The sequence below is a fragment of the Cnephaeus nilssonii genome (genome assembly GCF_951640355.1).
Source record: "Cnephaeus nilssonii genome assembly, chromosome: 13".
Lineage (NCBI taxonomy): Eukaryota > Metazoa > Chordata > Mammalia > Chiroptera > Vespertilionidae > Cnephaeus > Cnephaeus nilssonii.
In genome coordinates, this window is record NC_137084.1 from 81,261,657 (window position 1) to 81,280,197 (window position 18,541).

At 58.4% G+C, this 18,541-nt stretch overlaps 1 protein-coding gene across 1 annotated transcript in view; it reads right to left on the reverse strand.

The window, feature by feature from the left end:
- DSCAML1 (DS cell adhesion molecule like 1) overlaps positions 1-18,541 on the reverse strand; it is a gene marked incomplete at its 3' end in the record, with an annotated part of 336,958 nt that overhangs the window by 297,670 nt on the left and 20,747 nt on the right. Inside the window, exon 3 of the mRNA XM_079788952.1 lies at positions 17,815-17,961. Within this exon, the coding sequence (XP_079645078.1) occupies positions 17,815-17,961 (147 nt within the window). The remainder of the gene's footprint in view (positions 1-17,814; positions 17,962-18,541) is intronic.

Genomic DNA, 18,541 nt, shown 5'->3' on the forward strand with positions numbered 1-18,541 from the left:
AAGACACTGATCACTGGCGCTGGACCAGGTCACCTCACAGGGGGCTGCAGACATGGCTGCATTGGTCAGGACGGGGGGGTGGGCACTGGGCCGGGCCAGGGGAGGAGGGGATGCCACAGAAAAGGAACAGACTTACTCCGTGGACGTTCGGAGGTGGACCTAAGGGAGGAATTTCACAAAAGCAGATCCTCATCCAACATAAGGAGGAAGCTCACCAAAGAGGAGCTTCCTGAACGAGCAGGAGGCAGCTACTCAGCGAGGCGTCTGCACTTGAACATGGCTGTCGGTTTCAAAACCACTTCCTGTTCAATCTCCTCTATACAGACTCACAAGATATAGGAAACAAGGGAAGAGAAAACAGAAACATTCCTAACCTCGCTGTTCAGAGATAGCACAGCAGCCACCAGTAGTCTGCAGTGTTTCTTTCAAGAGTTCACCTATGACATACATATAGTATATGTGTATGTGTATGTGCATATGTACGTGTATATGCACATGTATATGTATGAGTGCATGCACAGGTATGTGTGTACACATGCATATGTGTGTGCATATGTACATGTCAGTGCATATGCACACATATGCATGTGTATGTGCATGTATGTATGCATGTGCTCATGCATGTGTATGTGTATGTGTACATGCACATGTATACATGCCAGCATATGTGTGTATGTGCATATGTATATGCATATATGTGTGTGCATATGTGTATGTGTATATGCGTATGTATTTGTATATGTATGTGGATATGTATCTATATGTGTATGTGTGCATGTACATGTAGGTGTATGTACATGCACATATATGTGTATGTGTGTGCGTGCATAAGCACATGTCCATGTGTGCATATGTACATGCATGCATGTGTAGACATGCACACACATGTGTGTATTTATGTGTGCATACATGTGCATGTACATATATGTAATTTTTAACTAATTGGGATCCTACTATATGTAAACTGTATTTTCCACTTAACATCATATTAAGATATTTTTTCATGTAATTTAAAATGTATTGGAGTCCTAGCTGGTTTGGCTCAGGGAATAGAGCATCAGCATGTGAGTCCCCAGTTCATTTCCGATCAGGGGCACATGCCTGGGTTGCGGGCTTGATCTCCAGTGGGGGGCATGCAGGAAGCAGCCAATCAATGATTCTTTCTCATCATTGATGTTTCTATCTCTCTCTTCCTCTCTGAAACCAATAAAAATGTATTAGAATATTTAATTGGATTATTATACAATTAATTAATCATTCCCTATTATTATATATTTAGGATTTAAAAATTCTTTTCACTAATAAATAACATTGCAGCTAACAAAAATGTTTGTTGCCATCTTGGTTTCTTCTTAAGAGCCCAAAGAACACGGACATTTATGGCTTCAGGTACATGTTGCCAAATTGCTTCCCAGAAAGGTTGTACCAGCATCTACGTGAGTGCCCACCTGTCCACACGCTTGCCAGGATCACCTCCGGGTCTTTCTAAAAAGAGGCCTCCTCCAGGTAAGCTGGGAGTTGAACCTCGCTTCCCAGGAACAGTCTGTCATCCCTGCTGATGACACACAGGTGCCCTGCCCTGCACACTGGCTCTGCTCTCGAGAAACCTGGCGGCATGCCCAGGCCCTCAATCTCAGCACGGCCACCTGCCCAGACAGCCTCCCTCGCCCGCAGGAGGGCGCTTCTTGAGGCCGGGCCCAGGCCCAGGCCCAGGCACGGCCTCTATCGCATGGCAGGGGACCGGGCGCCATGACTCCAAGGCCCTTCCAGTCCTGACCGAGCAATGGTACCACCTGCAGGTGCCACCTGGGAACTTGGGGGTGTGAAGGGCGAGGGCAGGGAACAGAAGAAGGGCGGGATGGGATGTTATTGCTTCAGGACCAGCTGGAATAAACCTGGGTGTTCTAAGAGCCAGGCGAGAAGGCAGCCACTGGCCGTCCCTGCCACCCTCTGCCGGCACACCCTCTGCTCTGCACGCCCCCAGGCGGACCCCCCGGGAGCCCTCCGAGATCGCCTTTCCCTCTCAGGTTTCTCTGTGGCTGGGGACCCCAGCTCTCTTGTCATTGGAGCTGGAATTGGGAGTCAGCTTCTCAAAGGGAGGAATTATCTGGGCCTCTCCCCGCATCCCCGAGTCCCTTGTCCCTACCCAGTGGCCTGACACTGACCTGTTGCCTCAGTTCCCCGCTCTGCCCGGAGCACGGGCTCACAGTCCCATGAATACCCCGATGCTTCCTTTTCAGTGGCCTCGTGCTGCGTCTCTAGACTCTCATCAGACCGGAATCAGATCACAACGGGTCCACAGGTGGCTACATCTGTTACACCACTTTCAGCCCCGCGCCCTGCCACGGCAGCCTGGGCAGGAGGGCACTGCCCTCCCCAACTCCACCAGCACCCCCTCTGGGATCGGCCCCTGACCTCACTTTCACCAACACTGCGCATCCCAGTCCCCCAACCCTAGACTGTCACCCAGGAAGCTAAACTGTGACTGTTTGCAAATGGTGCTGAAATGGCTGCTTTTCTAAAGAAATAGATCGTGCATCTAGAAACGGATAAACATAATATTCAAACAGCCATGGGCATCTTGCTGTTTTCTTCCAACCTTTCTTAGACACAAGGCAGTCTGAAACAACCGTGTTCCTGCGTGAGCACCGCCGCCATCCTCAGAGGAAGTACGCACAGCTTGTAACATGGTGTCTGTCACTCTCAGGCATGTTTTCGTAGTTGTGCTACATATGGATGTATCCAGAAACGATATAGGCTACTGTTTTGCATGTTTTCAAACTTTATACAAATGGGACCATAATGTCCGCATCTTTCTGCAATTTGTTTTTCTACTCAACATTTGTCATGACGTGTCCAGGCAATTTTTAAAGCTCTGGGCTATGCATGCCCTGTGGGATGGCATTGCATCCCAGGCATGTAGTGTGCAATTCGCTCTCACAGACATGACTGCTGTGGCGACCCTGCCCTGCACGCATGCAAGAGTTTCCTTAAGGAGCACACATGTTGGCGCCCTTTTCATAGCATGTCTGTCTCCCCAGCAGGACACGTACGTGTCACTGTATCCCCGGTGCCCAGCACGCTGGAGGACACATGGGGCTCAGTGGAGTTTGTTAAAATGAACTGAGTTGGCAGGGATCTGCGGGGTCACCGATTCCAGCCCCTTCACTTACAGAGGAGGCACCTGATATCCCGACAGAGGGCAGAAAGGAATCTAGCGGCAGAACTGGGACCAGAGCCCCAAGCACTGCCCTGCCCCTCCCGTCCTAGCTGACCCTACCACACGCAGCGGGACTGGCGACTCTCAAACAAATGACCCAAAGGAGAGCGGGTGAAAGCAGGGGTACAGGGGTGCTAACGAGGTCACACCTGGCCACCCGGCCTCCAGAGTGGGCTCACACCGGCCACGTCCAGACTGAGGCCAGGGATCCACAGCCCCAATGCCTACCCTTTGGGGTCACCCTCCTCCTTCTAGCCCAGTCCAGTGGAGGACCCCAGACCTGGAAGCAGGAGGCCAGATGGCACGGCCTAGAGGTGACAAGTGGGCTCTGGGACCAGATGGCTTGTGATTGAGTCCCCACCCCATTTCGTACCAGCTGTGTGGCCTTAGGCGAGTTCCTTCACGCTCTGTGCTTCATCTCTCAAATGGGGATGGTAATTCTACCCACCCTGCTTACCATGACACCGGGGAACGAACAGGTCAGTCTGTACACAGCAGGCCACAGTGCTTTCATTCTCCTCCCCCCTCCCCCGAACTCCCAATCATGGCAGGGGCAGCGCCAGCGCCAGCCCTTGCACAGCCTGGCCTCACCGCCCACGCTGACTCTACTACCTGGCCTCGGGCTGGGGGTTTCTCTGTGCCCCAGTTCCTCATCGGAAGTGGGGGTGACAGCACCTGTCACGAGAATAAAATGAGATCAAACAATACACCTGGGCCTCAGAAAGCCGAGTTCGCGAGGCAGCCCCGCAGGCGAGGTCTGGCTGCTCTATCCTCCAGCGTGTCCCTGCTGACCAGGCCGCATGTCCCCATCACCACGGACCCCGAGGACAACGGGGGCGGCCCGTGGGCAGTGCCTGCGCAGTGCCTGCCACAGCCCTGCTGTACTGAAGGCTTCTCCTCCCGGGCGGGGGGGGGGGGGGGTAGAGTGGGCAAGGGAGCAGAGCGAAGGCATGGAGCCTCTCTGAGCCTCTGTTTGCTCATCTGTAAATGGGGATAACTGCTCCTTGCTACACAGACTCGTGATGAGAGTCGACGTGTGACATATAGAGTGCTGTAAGCTGCAAGCACGGTGTAGATTTAACTCACTAGTGTTATAGAGAGAAAGACCTGTGCTGCTTGCCGTAGATCCCCTCCTGCTCACACTTTGGGGGTGACACTGCAGGCCCTTCCTCCACGGGGCTCTCTGGCCAGCTCCACATGTGCCCACTGGGGCCTGGGCATGGCCAGCAGCCGGGAGAAAGGACAGGGAACTGGTGGCAATGTGGGAGGGGTGTCCGCAGCCCAGCCTCCCAGGCATGGCCCACGCTCGTTCCTGGGACTCAGGGCAGGGTGGATTCCAGGAGGATGAGCAGGATCATCTCCAGGTTTCTGGGAACATTCACTGAAGACCAACTCCCTAAAGTCCTTCCAGACCATTCCCCACTCACACCTTCAATGGCTCCCCATTGCCACTAGCAACATATAGCTCAGTGCAGCCTCAATCACCCCCACCCGGAGCTCTCACCCCACAGCTCAGCTTCAGTTTTCAGAGCGCCAGCGTTTTACCAGTGGCCTCCTGGGTGCAGAGAAGGGCTTTGAAGCTCGGCTGCTCACCAAACCACCTGGGCTGCTCACCAAACCACCTGGCTGCTCACCAGAGTCACCTCAGGGCTCTCACAAATACAGGTGCCTGTGTCCGACACTCAGGGATCCTGACTTGATTCGTGGGGGTGGGATTGGACAGCAGTGTTTTTAAAAGCTCCCGGGTGATTCTAGAGCCGAGAGCTGAAAAGCCCCGCAGGAGCTGAGCCCCGAGCCGAGTCCTTCTCCGGGACCTGGGGCAGCATCACTTCCCACGAAGAGGCAGTGCCCTCTGCGTCCTCCTCACTCTGCCTCCTGTTGGGGCCTTGCACCCCAAGAGCATCCTCCCTGTTAACAGCAAGCCCCTCGAAGGCAGCGCCCCATGTCTCCCACGCCTCTGCCCCCCTCCCCACACCACATAGGCCTCGGTAATAGTGACCGATCCAAGGCTGTCCATAGAACTCAGAAGACCAAGGCCACCCACATGGACCCAGAAGATGGGGGGAAACGAGGAACTGTCCTCTCTGTCTATGAGAAAAGGCCAAGCCCCGGACACTCACCAGGCACACAAGCCGGATGCTGCGGGCGCTGCCCCTGCCCACACATCAGGGGCCAAGGCACCTGCCTCGGCCTCTGCTCCAGGCGCTCCGGAGGGTCTCTCTCCCCTTTCCACAGTAAACACTGTGAGTGAGTGCATAGATGAACATACTCACTATGTACAAATTACACGATGCACATTATTCATACATATACACACATGCGTGTTGTCATTGAAATGAGTTCCCCTGGAGGTGTGGGAAGAGGAATTTCTCCAAACCCCTTGGCATCCCCAAGCAAAGGCTCTTGGAGTCACTGTCTATACAGCAGCACCTTATGCACAGGAAGTGCTCAGAACGCATCTGCCAAACTAAGTGATGAACTGAAAACCCACCAGCTCATCACTGCTTATGCCAACACGGCCATTTCCATACGTCAGGGGCCGGAGTCGACATGGAACACAGCACTGCGGCGACAGCCTCACGGACTCTGTGGCCCTTCCTGGGCGCAGGCCCGTGGGTGTGCGTCCTATCAGGCCTTGCACAACTGCCACCCTAGGCCAGTGGTCGGCAAACTCATTAGTCAACGGAGCCAAATATCAACAGTACAACGATTGAAATTTCTTTTGAGAGCCACATTTTTTAAACTTAAACTTCTTCTAACGCCACTTCTTCAAAATAGACTCGCCCAGGCTGTGGTATTTTGTGGAAGAGCCACACTCAAGGGGCCTAAGAGCCGCATGTGGCTCGTGAGCTGCAGTTTGCCGACCACGGCCCTAGGCCTATGTCAGGAACAGCAGCCTCCAGAATATTCTAGATACAGCCCTTTCCTCTTCCTCTGCTTCACATGGCCTAAGAGCCCACCAGACCATTGCACAGAGGACAAAGGCCATCTCCTCCCTGGTGACCCCAGAGCCCAGCAGAGCCGACCTCAGAGCCCACACTCCACCATTGTCCCCACTCCCAGCCCCTGCCACTCACTGCCACAGCCGTCTGCCCCACCCTGCCATCTGCTTCTCAGCAGACTCTCCAGAATTCTGGCAGATTCCAGGTCCCTAAGACATGGGGCTTCAAATCTGCTCTGACCTTGGAGTGGAGGGAGGGGATCTCTAGGTGTGAGAGGGAAACTTCCAAAGTTGAGGCCATAGTGAAGCCAACCTCTGGGCCCTCCTGCTCCTGCCCTGGCATGCAGAGGGCTGCTCCCACCTCCACCCAGCCCAGCAGTCACTGCACAGGGGCCGGGGCAGCCAGTAACACACCTGCCTGAGCTCCTGAGGACTATACACAGCAACACGCGGTAGAACACTAAGGCCAAGGTCAAAGCTTAGGGAGTGGGCTTCTGCGTGTGGGGTCACAGAGCTTAGCCTGCCTCTGCCTATAGGGATTTCTCATCATCCCAACTTTATGCCCATAGCCCTAAAAGCCAAACTACACCCCCCAAGATGATAACAGCCAGTTCACACTCCGATATGCTCACACCTATTGCTTATACCTACATGCTCACAACCTAAATGTTCATTCCTGATGTGCTCACACCATGATGTTCATTCCTGATGCCCTCACACCTACATGTTCATTCCTGATGCGCTCACACCTACATGTTCATTCCTGATGCGCTCACACCTACATGTTCATTCCTGATGTGCTCACACCATGATGTTTACTGCTAGATACTCACACTTGATGCTCACACATGTGTTCTCACTCCTGGATGCTCACACCTGATGCTCACACCTGGATGCTCACACTAGTGTACTCATACCTGATGCTCACACCTGTGTACTCACTCCTAATGCTCACACCTGTATATTCACTCCTGAATGCTCACTCTTGGATGCTCACACCTGGATGCTCACACCAGTGTACTAACACCTGATGCTCACTCCTGGATGCTCACTCCAGTGTACTCACTCCTGGATACTTACTCCTGATTTCTCATACCTATAGACTCACTCCTGAATTCTTACACCTGTGTACTCATTCCTGGATCCTTATTCCTGGATGCTCACACTTGTGTACTCACACCTGTGTACTCACACCTGGATGCTCACACCTGTGTACTCACACCTGGATGCTCACTCCTAAATTCTCACACCAGTATACTCACTCCTTAATGCTCACACCTGTGTACTCATTCCTGGATGCTTACTTCTGGATGCTCACTCCTGAATGCTCACTCCTGGATGATCATAGCTGGGTGCTCACACCTGTACACTCACACCTGGATGCTCACTCCTGGAAATTCACTCCTCCTTCCTTCCTGGTCACAAGGAGAAAATTACTAATCCTGTCCTGTGTCTGTGTGCTCAGCACTGGGAAAAACTGAAACCTACATATAGAGGACCTATTTATTGAAAACATATCTATATAGAAAAATATAAGGTAACATGGAAAATATGTTTTCCTACATAGGAAAAGTACGTATTTTCTAATCCTCTCTTTGAGGAAATTGAAGCCAGAGAGGTTCAAGGACCTACGTAGGTCATACGGTAAGTAAGGAGTAGGATCAGGATTTGAGCCCACGTTCCTGAGGCCACAGCTCATGCCCTGTAGCTTTGCTACGCAGCTTTTCCATCAAAGAGGGGCTCCAAGCAAGTCCTGCTGATTTGGGGCGTAACAGGAGCAATGAGGACTTTATTCTAGCAGCCCCAGAGCCAACCCTTCTCATCCTTTATCCATCCCCTTTACAACCGAATTGAGGGTCAATCGCCCGTTGGCAAATGTTCCTCCAGGCAATTGACGACCATAGTCTGAGTGCCTACCATGTGCTGGAGCCATAGGCTCAAGGCCTACGGACAGACGGACGCAGCTCCCCACTGCACCTGCACAGGCCTCTGCTCAGAACCATAGTCCTGTCCCCAGTGTGACTCCAGCTCTGGCAGCGAAGTCTCGCTGATACGCAACAGAGTTCAAAATCACAGGCTTGGCAGGAAGTGCCATCTATACATAGCTCTCCCATTCTGCAGGCACCGCTGGCTCCTCTGAATAAACGCTACCCTGCATCCAACGCCAGAACTCGGCAAGCAATACTGTATGTTTGCAATGAGATTGAGAACTAAAGGCAAGGTTGATTCTGATGTGAACACCAACCAAGCAAATGGGTTGTTGAAAACCCTATAATTTCCCTGCAACCCTTGACTTCACTAAACACACATTCTTAGCCCACAGCACAGTCAGGTAGGCATTAAACAACAACGAGGCCGTCCAACAATGATTTATGTGTAGCATAACCTTCTATAAAGAATTCCGCTCTGATTCCAGGGTCACTTACAGAGGTGCCAACTTAACCAAACAATGCTGCTTGCTCCCGCCCGCTGCCACGGCGTGATCCGGGCACCATGTTTGCCTGCAATTGTCTTACATCTGCTGAAATTTGCCCAGTGGGCGCTCTGGAAATGTAGTGCCTGCCATGGACTAAATGGGAAAGCAAAACACGACACGTGCCCACCGCCAGCGGCACCTGAGTGCATACCTGCACACACACACACACACACACACACACACACACACACACACGTCTGCCTGTCTCAGGAGCTGCGGCAAATGCTGCCGGAGCCACCGACAGGTGTGCAGAGGCTGAGCAGCCCTCTGGCCAGGGCACAGGGAGGGTGCAGGCATCAACCCAGAGCCCCGGTAGCCCCTTCCCTGGCTGCGCAGCCTTGGGGAGACGCCCCCACCACCGGGGCCTTGGTTTCCCTGTCTGTGAAGTGAGGTCAAGCACGTGTCTCCCTCGGCTGGGGGTGGATTCAGTGCGATGCCTGTGAACTGCTGTGTGAGCCGGAGGGCACGCTGCACAGGAGAGGTGGCACAGGCAGCAGGGCACAGTGAGGGGCGGCTCACGGCATCTCCAAGAGCTCACAGCACACCGCTCCGGACTCGGCGCCGGCTCCACCCCGCCCGCACTCTATGGCCGTGGGCAGGTGAGCAGAAGACTGTGCCTCAGGCTCCTCATCTGCCAAATGGGGACAATAACGGTGCCCGCTGCACAGGACACTTGTGAGGATGAAGTGAAACCACGCGTGAGAAGCACTGGCTGCAGAAGAGCTGAATGCCTGGTCATTTATTCCCTCGCTAACCATTATTCAACCACGATGATGATTTCAGGTTAGGCCGCTGGCTGGGGAGAGAGTCCCTGGGCCCCTTCTGAACGCTTCCTTGTCATCTCTAACCTGCAAACCGGATTGTGTGTGTGTGTGTGTGTGTGTGTGTGTGTGTGTGTGTTTTCTGTAATCCTCACTTAAGGATATTTTTCCATTGCTTTTTAGAGAGTGGGAGAGGGAAAAAAAGACAAAAATATCGATGTGAGAGAAGCACATTGATTGGTTGCCTCCTGAACGTGCCCTGACCAGGCCTGGGCCGGGGAGGAGCCTGCAGCTCAGGCATGTGTCCTTGATGGGACTCAAACCCGGCCCCTTCAGTCTGCAGGCGGACACTCCATCCACTACGGCTTAGTGACTAAGCCAAGCTGGCTGGGGCCACACTGCGCTTGAAGGCACGAGGAAGTGGGTTTCTCTCTGCACACACGTGGATTTGATCCGTGCGTTTCCTCCCCTCCCACGCTCCTCTAACTGCGCAAGTCACCCATCTCGCTGTGTCCGCCCCTGCCTGAAACGGGGAAGGTAAGGGTTACTGTGAGGAGCTGATGAGGTCATGGGAAAGCACCTCGCAGACGGCGCGTTAAGGAGACACGAGTCATTCACGAGCCAGGGACGGCGCCCTTGGAGCAGGTGAGACCCAGGTGGTTTGCGGAGTTGATCTTTGCCACATCTCGCCACTGCCTCCCTCATCCTACCCATATAGTACCACGGCCCGTGTGGAATCAAACACCGCTGAGGCCGCTGATCCAGCCACTGCGCACGGCTTTCTCAAGATCACGTTCAGGGGAGCCGTTCTGGAATCTGTGACCCGGCAGCACTGCGGCTCTAGGCGGCTGACCCCTGGCCAGCCTGTGCTCTGCCCCCCCCACCCAGCCCCCAGAGAGGGCAGCAGAGCCGAGGTCAGGCATGTCCCGAAGCTGAGTGGCCACTTCCCTGCTGGCTTGGGCCGCTCCTCCACCTGACATGCGTCTCTCCAGAGGCTTAATTTTCATCTGAAGACTTCCATGTGTGCCGGGTGTCATTGTCCCCATTTCGTGGGTAAGTTGAGGCTTTGAAAGGAATTTACCCCGGTCACCAATTAAGACCAGCGGACTCTGCAGCCTGGCTCCTTCCTGCCACAGCCTAGAGGTTATTCTGGTGACTTTTAAATCCATTCTTAGCAGGAACTGGGAAAGATGCCATGGAAAAAGTCATATTTGAAGCGGACTTTGAGAGATGGGTAGATTTTAGACAGGCAGAGGAGGACAGTCTGCCAATGAAAGAGAAACCCCCGTGAGGAGTTACAGTCACGCGCCCCAAGAATGGGCAGGAGAGGGCCGAAGGAGGCGTGAGAGCTCAGCCGGCCTGGGCTTCTTCCTCGGTGAGGGCGGGTGGATTCCCGGCCTGCAGGCCCTCCCAGCTCGGACAGCCTGCGACCCGCTCATTTGTAGCCACGTGTGCACCCTGGTTCCAGGCCCACCTCCTCTCTCTGCTCTGCCACCCCCTCCTCGTGGGTGCAAACTCCCGGGACCAAAGCAGCCGTAGGCCCAGCCCGAGCCAAATGCAATCAACAAGTCGGGTCCGCTTTCCACGCCGACCTGGACCGTGCTCGACTGCGTGCTGTGTTGAGATCATGCATCCTTGTCCATCAGAGCTGACAGCATGAACCGAATCCTCAATGTCCAGTCAGACTGTCTCTGTGTCTCCCCCGGGGCCGGAAACACAGCCAGCTCCCAGGAACGCCTCCTGTGAGAGGCCTGTTTCGTCCACGGACCTTTCAGCTGGAGACCGCTGCCCCTCAGAACAGCAAAACCTGTGGTCAGTGCACACACACCTCCGGTCCCCACACAAGTCCTGGAGCCAGGGGCGGCCCTCCTCCTCTGTGGAGGCCGAGGACAGTCCGTTGTGAGTGGGAAGCCTGCTCTGGAGAGGCAGCGGGGCAGAGCCTCCCACGGGATCCCAGCTCAAACCAGGCTGCCTCTCGCTGTGTGGCCCGGGGTAAGTTGCTTAACTTCCCTGAGCCGCAATGTCCTCATGCATCAGATTGGGTGGGTGAGGGCCGGGGAGGGAGACCAACACAACACAAATGTTCTCTCTCAGAGGGTATTGTGAGGGTGAGAGGTAATATGTGTGCATGTACACACAATGCCGACCACAGGGTCTCAGTCCGGAGAGGGATCATCGTTCGCCGTCTCGGGTTATGCCGTGGGCCCTCGGGAGGAAGAGGTGTAAGGCTCGCCCTCCTGCAGCAGACGGACAGATAGAAATATACCCGACGACAGACGGAGGGAGCGCTGCAGGGGTGGAGCCAGAGAAGAGTTCTGCCCGGGTTAGGTGGGGGCTCGCGGAAGAGGACACGTGACCCAAGTGCAGGGACAAGGGCGGGGGCGGCGTGCACAGGAGAGGCGGGGCCGATGCGGGCCGCGCAGCAGGCCCAGAGAAAAGAGCTGCAGAAACCCATGACCGACGTGGAACCCTGGGGAGACTCCTTGGCGCTCACCTTGGGCACAGGCGCTGCAGGCAGGGAGCACTGCCCACTTTCGGAAAAGACCCCTTGGGCCGGAGTCCTCCCCGCCCTGCCGCCCCCTCGCCAGCACGCAGTGTGCCCAGTGTGTGCCCGGCCCGGCCAGGGCGGAGGACAAGCCCACATCCAGCAGCCCTGTTCCCATAGACGAGGCAGCGGCTCCAGGCCTGGCCTCCAGGGCAGCAGCAAACACATCTGGCCTGCATCTGAGCCGTGTCCCAACCTCCCCTCCGGGGCCACCGCCGCCGCAGGATGCTGGGGAAGAGCATGCTGGGAAACTCCCGCAGGAGCCCGCATCGATATAATCAGGTCTGGTGGAAATTAAAAGCTATTAGAAACAGGGCCGGATTTATCTCTATATCCAATAACACACATCGTAATGGCGAGCGTGCAGATGGGAAATTAAACCGGCCCGGCTTCGCTGCAGGCCTTAATGGTATGTTCGTGCACAGCTCTGGCCCTGTGACTCCCAGGCCGCCCGCTCAGAAAAGCGAGTTCCCCTGGAGACCAAGTCCCCGGGGGGAAGTAAGGGTAGGAGCCCGCCCAGCACAGGCCGAGGCTGTGCTTCTGTCTTTAAGCGGCCTGACTGGGGGGAGGTGGCCGCCTGGAGGGAAGGAAGGGGTGCAGGAAGGGGCAGGTGTAGCTCCAGGAAAGCAGCACCTCGGGCTGGCTCTCCAGCCCCACAGACCCCTGGGAGAGCACAGCAACACCGGCTTCGAGCCAGAGGCCGGTCTAGGAGCTTACCCGCCCGCCCCCTCCCCCTCCCAGATGTGGGCAGCGGGAGGCCAGCCTGGGAACAACTTTCCAATGCACAGAGCTTGTGTAGCCCCAAGCCCGAATTCCTTCCAAAGCCCCTCGCAGAAATCCTGAAAGCTGGCTCCTCATTCCCAGGGGCCTGGACCCACCCCTTCCTCCCAGGGCACCTGCTCTCCCGGGCCTGATTGGCCACCTCAGCCTCTGCCCCGCCTCCTGCCCTGGAGCACCTGCTCCTGCTGGCCCTGTGCTTGGTGACGAAGCTGAGCCCAGCCTTGCAGTCGACACCACGCTCCCTGGATGGGATGGAACGCCGGCTCCGGGTCCTTCCTTAACCCAAGGCAACCTCAACATTCCATCTCCCCCAGCATGGCTGCCTTCCAACCTACCAGCCAACACAATCAAGCGCACACACAGTCCAGTGTGAGCTTGGATAGCAGAGAATCACATGTTTATGGAAAAAAATCTATAAAGAATTTGTATTTTCCAAAACGAAAGCATGCAACGTGCGGGCCCGGGTTCTGGGCCCTCAGCTTCAGAGCCTGAACGGCCCAACCACTGTCTCTGGCTCTCAGGGATTCCTCCGGGTGCGGGCATTGGACGTGTGTGCTTTGGGGAGTCTGTCCCTGATCTAAACTGTAGCTGTAACGCGATCTCGAATGATGATGGGAGGGCTGGAGGGCTGAGCAGGGGAGGAAGTCTCCAAGGCCGAAGGAGAGAACGGGGTCCTGCAGAACCAAGCTTCCCGGTGCCTGCAGGAGAGCACAACCCCACTGAGCACTGCGCCCTTTGGGGCCACAGCCCAGTCCCCACATGAAAGACGGCCCGAAGCACCCACTGCAAGAGTCTCACCAAGTAACCCCGCCCCCCCCCCCCCCCCCCCCCCCCCGCCCAGCTCGCTGACGCCAGCACCGAGCCCAGGGGCCAAGTTCGCCCCTTCTCTGCTCTCTGAGCTGGGCTGCTCGCTCCCCACGCCCTGCGCTAACCGCTCTTGCAGCGCCTCTGTCCACGCTGTCCCCACATGCCTTCCCCAACCGGTCACCCCTGAACGGCGGTGGGCACCCCTGCGTGTGCTGGGGGCGGTGTTAGGAGCCAGGGAGTGTGGAGGAGAGCAGTCCCGTTCCCACCCTCAGGAAGCCCAGTCCCGCGGGGTCACAGACCCTGTTACGTAATGACACACATGCCCACCAGGAAGCAGCAGCACGGGGCGCTCCCCGCACCGCGGGTCACGTGAGAGCAGGGCTGTCCTCCACGCTTCCCGCAGACTCCGACGCTCCATGTAAACGCTTCTCCTTCTTAAGTAGTTAATCCTCCTCCTCATTGCATACGGTTGGGGAACTGAGGCTCTGGGGTGTAAGTGACTGGCCCAGCTGGTAAGCAGTGGAGTGAGTGTCAAGCCCAGGCAGTCGGGTCCTAAATTCTAGACGCTTATGAATCCCTGCATTCGACTCGGATCCAAAAAGCCTCCCCGAAAAGCCAACACGGACGTTTCTCCCCTCAGGAGGCCGAGGCCTCGCTGCCCGCAGCACACAAGCCTTCACGGTGCCGCTCTCCCAGACACACCTGTGCAGGCGGGGGGCAGCTCCCTGTGCATGTGGGGGGGCAGCTCCGTGTGCATGTGGGGGGGCAGCTCCCTGTGCAGGCGGGGGGCAGCTCCCTGTGCACGTGGGGGGGCAGCTCCCGGTGCAGGTGGAGGGGCAGCTCCCTGTGCAGGCGGGGAGCAGCTCCCTGTGCACGTGGGGGGGCAGCTCCCTGTGCATGTGGGGGGGCAGCTCCCTGTGCAGGTGTGAGGGGGGCAGCTCCCTGTGCAGGTGTGAGGGGGGCAGCTCCCTGTGCAGGTGTGAGGGGGGCAGCTCCCTGTGCAGGTGTGAGGGGGGCAGCTCCCTGTGCACGTGGGGGGGGCAGTTCCCTGTGCAGGTGTGAGGGGGGCAGCTCCCTGTGCAGGTGTGAGGGGGGCAGCTCCCTGTGCAGGTGTGAGGGGGGCAGCTCCCTGTGCAGGTGTGAGGGGGGCAGCTCCCTGTGCAGGTGTGAGGGGGGCAGCTCCCTGTGCAGGTGTGAGGGGGGCAGCTCCCTGTGAAGGTGGGGGGCAGCTCCCTGTGCACGTGGGGGGGCAGCTCCCTGTGCAGGTGGGGGGGCAGCTCCCTGTGCACGTGGGGGGGGGCAGCTCCCTGTGCAGGTGTGAGGGGGGCAGCTCCCTGTGCAGGTGTGAGGGGGGCAGCTCCCTGTGCAGGTGGGGGGGCAGCTCCCTGTGCAGGTGGGGGGGCAGCTACCTGTGCAGGTGGGGGGGCAGCTACCTGTGCAGGTGGGGGGCAGCTCCCTGTGCAGGTGGGGGGGGCAGCTCCCTGTGCAGGTGGGGGGGCAGCTCCCTGTGCAGGTGTGGGGGGGCAGCTCCCTGTGCAGGTGGGGGGGCAGCTTCCTGTGCAGGTGTGAGGGGGGCAGCTCCCTGTGCAGGTGGGGGGGGCAGCTCCCTGTGCAGGTGTGAGGGGGGCAGCTCCCTGTGCAAGTGGGGGGGCAGCTCCCTGTGCAGGTGGGGGGGCAGCTCCCTGTTTAGGTGGGTGGGGGCAGCTCCTTGTGCAGGTGGGGGCAGCTCCCTGTGCATGTGGGGGGGCAGCTCCCTGTGCAGGTGTGAGGGGGGCAGCTCCCTGTGCAGGTGGGGGGCAGCTCCCTGTGCAGGTGTGTGGGGGGGCAGCTCCCTGTGCAGGTGGGGGGGCAGCTCCCTATGCAGGTGTGGGGGGGGGCAGCTCCCTGTGCAGGTGGGGGGCAGCTCCCTGTGCAGGTGTGAGGGGGGAAGCTCCCTGTGCTGGTGGGGGGCAGCTCCCTGTGCAGGTGGGGGGGGCAGCTCCCTCTGCAGGTGGGGGGGCAGCTCCCTGTGCAGGTTTGAGGGGGGCAGCTCCCTGTGCAGGTGTGAGGGGGGCAGCTCCCTGTGCAGGTGTGGGGGGCAGCTCCCTGTGCAGGTGTGGGGGGGGCAGCTCCCTGTGCAGGTGGGGGGGCAGCTCCCTGTGCAGGTGGGGGGCAGCTCCCTGTGCAGGTGGAGGGCAGCTCCCTGTGCAGGTGGGGGGGGCAGCTCCCTGTGCAGGTGGGGGGCATTTCCCTGTGCAGGTGTGGGGGGGCAGCTCCCTGTGCAGGTGGGGGGGGCAGCTCCCTGTGCAGGTGGGGGGGCAGCTCCCTGTGCAGGTGTGGGGGGCAGCTCCCTGTGCAGGTGTGGGGGGGGCAGCTCCCTGTGCAGGTGGGGGGGCAGCTCCCTGTGCAGGTGTGGGGGGGCAGCTCCCTGTGCAGGTGGAGGGCAGCTCCCTGTGCAGGTGTGGGGGGGCAGCTCCCTGTGCAGGTGGGGGGGGGGCAGCTCCCTGTGCAGGTGGGGGGGCAGCTCCCTGTGCAGGTGGGGGGGCAGCTCCCTGTGCGTTAAGTACACAAGCTGGGAAGACAGGCCTGGGTCCGCCCTGCCCCTCCACTAGCTGTGTAACCCAGAAGTTACTTCACTTCTTCAAGCCTCAGCTTCCTCTTCCGTAAAGGAGAGGGTGAAGATACACGTATGGGCATTTATACGGATAAAATGAGATATTACATGAACGTTCCTTAGCCCAGTGTCTGGCGTATAGGAAGCACTCAGAATTCCTTCTCCTTTTTTTCTCCTCCTCCTCAGACAGGACATGCAGTCCCCATCACTGTTGGGGCTTCGCCCAGAGAGGTGGCAGGTCCAGGTCTCTCTGGGCTCAGCAGCCCATGGTCCCTGCAGCACCACCCCTGGGGGCTGTGCACCTCGTGCCTCATCGGGGCACAGGAGTCCCGGCCTCTTCGTCCCAGACCCTGTGGAGCTGCACGTGGCCACCTGGCGGGGCCCAGCCACCGCTCCAGCACCGTCCGGGCCTCTGGCGTGCCCGCGCCCCTGTGTGCTGCCCACATAGGCTCTCGCCCCAGCCCGAGTGCGCACCCAGCCTCTCCCGCTCACTGGGGTTTCACACGCGGGGGGGGGGGGGGGCACCTGCTCACGCGGCCTCGGACTCCTGCCCACCACCAGTCCTGGGGCCAGGAGACAGGACCAGCTGGCCATCTGCCCGCGAGTGAGAGGAGGAAGACGTCCCGAGAGCAAAACACACGTCAATGTCTCACAGAAAGGGTGCTGCCTCGTTAGCTGCGAACACGCCCAGGCGCCCGTCTTCTCCCAGCTGGGCCCTGGGACCACCCAGAGCCTCACCCCTGCCAGGCCGGGCTCCCCCGAGGGGAGGGTCCCGACAGGGGCCAGAGCACCGGGCTATTCAATGGCCTCCCACAGGGCCCAGTGCGCCGGGGCTGGGAAGCCCCACTTCTGAGGCTGCGCGCACAGAAGTCTGTCCTCCCCAACTAACCCGGACACCTGAGCGGCGGAGTCCCCTCGTGGGACTGGTGATGGGACGTCAGCGCGGAAGGGCACTCAGCACCAGGCCAAGTGCCTCCTCTGCAGAACGAAGCCAGGTCCCGGGAAGAAGGAAGAGGGGCCGTGGGGAGCGGGGAGGTGGGACGAGGGACACGGTGTGTCACGAGGCCTGGAGGTATTTTGAGGACTGGAGTCCTCTCTTGGGTCTGTTTTCCTGCCGAAGGGGAACCCTGACCAGGAAAAGGAGCCGACGCTGAAGGCTGCACCCCAGCAGCCTGACAGGTGAGCCTGCCACCTGGCATTCACCTCCCTCCCAGGGCCAGGCGGAGAGAGGGGTCAGGGGGGAACAGCCGGGATTCTGAGGGGTCTCAGCTGCCTCATGAAAGAAGCCCCAGACGGCCCTGCAGAAATGCAAGGACGCGGGCCACACGCCAGCTCTACGCTCCTCTCCCACAACCTCCACAAACAAGGCTTCCAGCCTCGACTCCCATCCTGAAGAGCAAGGGCGAGAAAAGACCCAGGGTCAGGGGTCAGGGCCCCACACACCTGGCGGAGGCTGCTGGCACACGCTGTGCACCTCCCACACCGAGGGCACCGAGCGGCGACCAAAGACACCTTGCCGAAGCATCACCAGAACAACAGCAAACTGCTCCCCAGAACCAGCCTCAAGACCTCGGCGAGCTCACCGCCCCACAGCACCCCTGAGACATCGCTCCCCGTCCCCCCGTCCACACACACACACACACACACACACACACACACACACACCCCGGCGTGGCCCGTGGTCTTCCTACCTGGGACGATGGAGACTGTGTCCTTCTCCCAGGACACCACGCTGACGTGCTCCTGCACGGAGGAGGGGATGAGGCACTTGAAGACGGCCATGCTTCCACGCATGCACCGCTGATCCTCCACCCGGACGGTGTAGGGTTCCCTGAACACTGCGGAGAGATGGCCGGGAGGGCCTGTCGTGGCTCCACTGGACACGGGGCCCAGAGAGGCCCTCAGCTCCCTCAGCACCCCAGCCTCAGCCTCCCCACCTCTTCCCACCCTCCCACTTACCCAGCCCAGGAGTCCCTGCCAGGATTTAAAAAAAATATATTTTAATTGATTTCAGAGAGGAAGGGAGAGACAGAGAGAGAGAGGAACATCAATGAGAGAGAATCATTGATCAGCTGCCTCCTGCATGACCCCCACTGGGGATGGAGACTACAACCCGGCCTGTGCCCTGACAGGGAATCGAACTGTGACCTCGGGGTTCATAGGTCGATGCTCAACCACTGAGCCACACAGCCGAGCCCTGCCAGGATCTGACTCCTGCCTGTGCGGCTCCTTCTTTAGCAAGCTCCCCCCCACCGCCCCCGGGCAGCCCACTCTGCCTCTGAAACACCAGCCTTCCTTCGCGAGGTCCACAAATCCCACACGGGCCGCCCACGGCCAGGCGCTAACAAACTGGACTAAACGGGAAGGACGCTGAAGCGCCTGAGGCCTGCAGTGTGATCACATTCAACAGGGGTGTGA